This window comes from Poecilia formosa, unplaced genomic scaffold (assembly GCF_000485575.1).
Source record: "Poecilia formosa unplaced genomic scaffold, Poecilia_formosa-5.1.2 Scaffold265, whole genome shotgun sequence".
Lineage (NCBI taxonomy): Eukaryota > Metazoa > Chordata > Actinopteri > Cyprinodontiformes > Poeciliidae > Poecilia > Poecilia formosa.
The window spans coordinates 534,157-540,593 of NW_006800204.1; the positions used below are offsets into that span (position 1 = coordinate 534,157).

The 6,437-nt window shown below is 42.6% G+C and overlaps 1 protein-coding gene across 1 annotated transcript in view; it reads left to right on the forward strand.

The window, feature by feature from the left end:
* The window catches only part of LOC103150903 (P2Y purinoceptor 14-like), a 7,312-nt gene extending 3,103 nt beyond the window's left edge, over window positions 1-4,209 (forward strand). Inside the window, exon 3 of the mRNA XM_016680974.1 lies at window positions 2,663-4,209. Coding sequence (XP_016536460.1) covers window positions 2,663-3,705 — 1,043 coding nt within the window. The 3' untranslated portion in view covers window positions 3,706-4,209. The remainder of the gene's footprint in view (window positions 1-2,662) is intronic.
* The last annotated feature ends 2,228 nt before the right edge of the window (window positions 4,210-6,437 follow it).

A 6,437-nucleotide genomic window follows, 5' to 3' on the forward strand; every position in this document is an offset into this window, starting at 1 on the left:
TTTTTTCTCACCATTCTTGTGATCATTTTGACCCCACGGGCTGAGATCTTGCGTGGAGCCCCAGATCGAGGGAGATTAGTAGTGGTCTTGTAGGTCTTCCATTTTCTGATTATTGCTCCCACAGTAGATTTCTTCACACCAAGCTGCTTGCCTATTGCAGATTCAGTCTTCCCAGCCTGGTGCAGGTCTACAATTCGGTTTCTGGTGTCCTCCGACAGCTCTTTCGTCTTCACCATAGTGGAGTTTGGAGTGTGACTGTTTGAGGTTGTGGACAGGTGTTTTTTATACTGTTAACGACTTCAAACAGGTGCCATTAATACAGGTAATGAGTGGGGGAAAGAGGAGCCTCTTAAAAAAGAGGTTACAGGTCTGTGACAGCCAGAAATCTTGCTTGTTTGTAGGTGACCAAATACTTATTTTCCACCATTATTTGCAAATAAATTCTTTAAAAGTCAGACAAAATGATTTTCTCAAATTTTTTTTCATATTTTGTCTCTCATAGTTGAGGTCTACCTATGATGTCAATTACAGGCCTCTCTCATCTTTTTAAGTGGGAGAACTTGCACAATTGGTGACTGACTAAATACTTATTTTCCCCACTGTACTTGTCTCTGTCACTTTGGCTAGCAAAGGGTTTGGCCAGCCCTGGTCGATGGTGACTTGTAGAGAGGAAACTGACGGACCAGTTCTTCCTCTAACATGGTGCTGGTAGCGGAGACCTCATTGCTACCACCACACCTGGGTTCAGGTGAGGGGGGCCCCCCTCCAGGTGTCTCCGTCTCTGCCCACACTGATGTTACATGGTCAAGGAAAATCTGGGAATCATCAGACAGCATCTTCCTAGACACCTGGTCCAGTTTATCAGACTGGACCATGACCAGAACAACGTGCTCCAGTCTGGTTTCCTCACTCAAATCTATCAATCAGGAGAACTTCTATCCTGCACCAATACAGGCAGAGTCAGTACTTTGGTAGCTGCACTTTGCTTTCTAGAAGGAAGTTTGATCAGAACAAACTACTTAGAGAGAGCATCAGCTCATCATCAACCATCCCAGTCGGACACACAGAGCTGCACACAGAGGCAGATTTGCCTAACAAATGACTCATGCAAAAGTTGTCCCTCTGCACAAAGATCACTTCTACTGAAACAGCCGGGAAGATCATTGCCGTGTTTCAACTGGCAACCAAAAACAGCATCTGTGGCACTTCAGCACCATTAAGTGGAATTGAAGATTTGCATGAGATGCATGAAACCAGTTCGATGATCCTCGTTTTCCCACAGACTGGGTTTGATATCTGACATCAAACTGGCAGCTGATGACACAAGCAACAGATGGAACTGGACTTAAACGTCTCATGTGGATTTTCTAATTGTCTAATCAGGGGAAACGGCTTAAATTACCACTAAATAACTTTATTACACACACCTGTCAGAAAGTCTGTAAGACTGAGGCTGTAGTATCTGGGTTGATGCTTAACAACAGGTCTGATCTGGCTATAAGTAAATAACAGCTCTGGGCAATTATTAACTAAACTAGTAATTTAGATCCAAGTCAGGGCGCCGCCTGATTATCAGGAAAATAACAGCTAAATACTTCAGTCTGCTTTATAAATACCTCCCTGCTAAGGCTTGGATATTAAAATGATGGATGAAGCTACACATGTAGAGCATAAACACAGATAACTTATCTTGAATATAGACGAGTTTATTAACAAAAAGAAGCTGATATTTTGCTGTTTTATATAATCTAAGTTCAAAATACCCTAATAATAAAGCTGATTATGATCGCTTGTGGTTTGCTGCAGGTTGACCGCACAAGCTGGAAAAAGAGGTTTTGATTTGTTGGAGCACTGAGCCGTCCTTAGCATCTAGCTTTACCTTTAGCTTATAGCGTTTAGTTTTTAAGAGAATGAGCCACTTTAGCATGTTTTAAGGACTGTTTTACGTAGCTTAGTAGCAAGAAGGGGAAGGAAAATGATTCTTATTAGTCAATGACCTCATAAAACATTGTGTACAACAGACTCCATGGCCTGGTTGTACCCAAGCAGCTTGAAGGATTGAAGTCATATAGAAAGTCATAAAAACAGTGAAATGGACAATAAAATGACAGAAATTGTTTATCCAAACTAATTTATCTCTGCACAGACACATAGCCTCTTACTTGAGTCATGCTTGTGAATCAGGGAAATTCCAATTAATGAGGAAAACTTTAGCTTTATATCACATCGTTATGGAAGTGTGGAGAACCAGGGAACAATTAACTGCTTAGCCAGCAACTTTCAGCATGAGTGCAGCTAACACACGTCGCCTCAGACCGTGAGGCATCCTCTGCTCTGGAACGGGGATGGAGTTGTGACGGCAGCAGCGTTGGTTCAGCTAGGACAGCATGACGCTGCGCTTCTCTTCTCAACTCTGGACTGGAGCCGAGCATTGGCTGCGATTCCTCCCTCAATCAGAGACAATGTCTCATTTGGGGAATCTATAATTCAAAGATTCCTTCTGCAGAATTATGAATAAACCAGAGTCAGATGAATGCACAAAAAACCTGAAGCACAAAGCCTGAGTTAAAACCATTTCTGTAAAAGGATTTCAGCCTTGAATAAAAATAGTTTTGAAGTTTTATTAAACATGTTTGTATCATGTGTTATTGATATTTTTTAGGTATGGACCCCTTTATCTGCTCCAAGCTCCTCACCAACAAAACCGGCAGTAGCATTGTCTTCACCAACCAGGTCCTCCCGTCGTTCTACATCGTCCTCTTCGTTGTGGGTGTGGCGCTAAATGGCATAGCTGCCTGGATCTTCTTCAGAGTCCCAGCAGATTCTGCTCTGGTGGTCTACCTGAAGAACATGGTGGTGGCTGACCTCCTCATGCTGCTCTCCTTCCCCATCAGGGTGGCGGTGAAAATGGGCTTCAACACCTGCCACCTTTGGATTTTCAACTGCCGATTCAATGCCGTGCTCTTCTACATGTCCATGTATGTAGGAATGCTGTTCATAGGCTACATCAGCCTTGAGCGCTATGTCAAGATTTCCCAGCATGCATCTTCCTCCACAAGCACCTCCTCTTTCAAGACGAAATGTAGTGGAGTGTCTGATCTAAATCTTATGCAGAATACCACCTTTGCCCAGGTTCTGGCGGTCCTCACCTGGGGTCTCCTCTTCTTATACTCTGCACCCAACGCCATGCTGGCAACCTGGCCAGCCAAAGACCATAACTTCACAAAATGCATCCAACTGAAGACGCCACTTGGTGCCCAGTGGCACAGAGTATCTGTCCTTATTAACATGTCTCTATTCTGGGTAACACTACTTATCGTAGGCTTCTCCTACACCTTCATAGCTTACCGGATCTACAAGACGTACCGCTGCATGCGACGCGACAGCAGGGGCATCTACCGGAACTCCAACCGCAACATCTTCAGCATTCTGGCAGTCTTCTTTGTCTGCTTTGTGCCGTATCACGTCTGCCGAGTGCCTTACACCATGAGCCAGATGTCATCGTCAAGCTTCAGCGAAGGTAACAGTATCCTGCTTCACCAGATCAAAGAGGGGACTCTATTCCTGTCGGCGACAAATGTCTGCCTCGACCCCCTGATCTACTTCCTAATGTGTCGAAACTTCAGAAAGTCGCTTATAAGAAAACTGTCCAGTAAAAAAAGGAGGAAGACCCTGTCAACCAATCAGAGTCTGAGCAACATGTAGAGGGGGGGATGGAGGAATGGATGCAAAGCAAGAGGAGAGACTGAAAGAGAAGACAAGGACAGAGTAGGTCCTGGAAGAGGAGGCAATCAGAGCACAGTAGATCCTTGATCACCACAAAGAGTTTGGCAACATCTTGGCCAACAGGAGACAGGAGGCTGAACATTTTTGAGCACCAATGGAGAAAGAAACTGATGAGGAATCCTCAAACCGAGAACATTTGTGAGGCCAAAGTTGTGGTCCAAAAAACATTCTGGATGGTAGGGGCCTCTATTTAGGGGAAAGTTGATGCTCTCCGTGTCCTTAGAAGAATCTCTTGTTGCACTGACATGAGACACGAAAATACCAACCAAATCAGGACACAGATAGACTTTGCATAAGTGGTGACTGAGAAGATATCAGCCACCATAAAGGTTTGACACAATGAGTTTTTGTTGTCTTTGTCATGACTATAAGTCCTGCTTGTCCAATATCATGCTGGTAATAAAAAGCTGCCTCATTTCAGAGCCTTCCTTCTGTCTTTTTTCATTTTTGGCTTTAAGTTTAACAGAAAAGAAGCAAGAGTTGGGGAGATCAGTGATGGAAGGAGAGCTACGGGGCGAAAAGGAAACGTTATCAAGAAGGCACTGAGAACCGTAATCTGTCTAAACTGTCAGTTAATCTACATTTCAGCTTTTAGGACAATCAGACAAGCACCAAATAGCTCTTAGAGGCCTGAAAAGTTTATGACATGCAGAAGATGCAGATCAGAAGATTCTCTGAGGAAAGGCAGAGGGCCATCCTCAGAGGTTTCATGTCAGGATTTGAAGTACCAGAAGACTAAAAAGTGGATATTTAGTCATCTGGTTGTTGGAGACACTGCAGCATCCTCCTTGCTGGTAGACCTGGTGAAGGTGATGTTTTGTCCATCAGTGATGGATCCTGTCTTTACCTAAACCTGCAAGTTTCCTCCAGCAGGTGGAAACTTGATGTCCTGCACTCTAGCAAGACATCAAGAAATCTTTGGAAAAGAAACAGCATCACAAAGGTTCACGTTTCTGTGGCTCTAAACTTTGAATTACTGCTCTGACTGTAAATACAAACTTATTTAGACCAGCAGTCATTTTCTTTAAGGCTTTTTCTGACTTACGAAGGTCAACACTTCTCTGTTTTAGCTGCAGATTCTCTCGTTTTTCCTGCTTTGAACAGTAGCACAAAGAAATAGGCCTCGGTTTTATATCATACATGTATTTATAGCCCATTAAAACAGGAAGTTATGCATATCTTACTAAAAACTCCTGGAAAAATAAAGTATTTACAAAAATCATAATTTGTATTTATCTAACAAAAATATTGGGGGTGCAAGCAGCGATTTTGTCAGGATTATTTTGTTGAATTAAAGTCCTGAATGGTTTCAATGACACATGGACCTCTAGTTTTTATTTCATTTGCTGCCATCTAGTGTTTAAAGTGTGTAACAACATAAACCTGGATGCAGAAATGTTTCTGCTCAGAAGTTTTCCCTCCCCATGAATAGACATCTTCATTAATCTGTATGAAACAAACAGTTTTATTGTTGGGATATTTTTGTTCACATGGATTTTACTGGTTCTGTGCGATAAAATCTTACAAATCAACTTCTAAACAAGCAATAATAAAATAAACAGACATTCTAACTGTTAGCCAGCCCTATTATAATTATTATATTTGTCACAGCCTTGTTTTTATCTTTGTTCATTTTTCTCATTTTGCCACACAGTGGTGCTGTAATGTCCATAACCACCAGAGGGCAGCACGGACAGGTACATTTTCCCGTTTTTTCTCCTTTTTTAAGATCTTTGAATATCAGGTGAGAATCCAACAGATTTCACTTATTTCTGCTTAAATAATCAATCCAATTGAATCACTTAATGTCCTTGACAGGAAGTCAGTTTTGCTCCCAATAACTGCAACATAAAACACACAGGACTGATTTTGATGAGAACTGAAGGTGTTGGGGATAAAAATATTTTCTGCATTAAACCGGCTCCAGTCAAACACATTTACTGTTTCATAAGATTCTGTTTATTGGCTCTGATTAATTTTAAAGTTATTTAAATTTTTTACCAGATATGAAGTAAAAATCACGTAAAGTTTTGTTCTGTTTGTCAAGTTTAGATTGTAATGAAAATGAATCTCAGAGAATAAAGTCTGGGCGGTCCGGCTGGTTCATTCAGCTGGTTGGACTCCTGATCTGGACCAGAACTGTTGGTTTTTTCAGCAGGAGCCAAACAGCTGCTCCTCCTCCTGCGGTTTATCTAATCTTGATGTTTTTCCCTCTTCAGGGAGAATCCCTGCAGACTTCCTGGTAGCAGGAATGCTGCCTCACAAACCGGCTCCTCAGATCGGACCGATAAGGAAAGAAAATAAACCTCAACCGGTTTTCTGAGAAACAATCTGTTAAAAATGTTGGAAGAGAGCTACTTTAAGCTAAACTGGTGGCACTGCTGGGTTGTGGGTTAAAATCCCAGCCTCTTTCTGCATGAAGTCTGCATGTGACTGTTGGTTGCTTCGGTAACTGCCGGTCACCTTCATCCCTCTGCTGCCCTCTAGTGGCTGCTCCAGTTCTACACCCATTTTTATTGATGTAAATCATCTCCACAGAACCTCCAGTGCCTGGACCCCTGCAGGGTCATCAGAACCTCACACAGAACCAACCAAGAACCGCAGGGTTCCCACAGTCCGATCAGCAGTTTGGGTCCAGGTAGAGAGAAAAC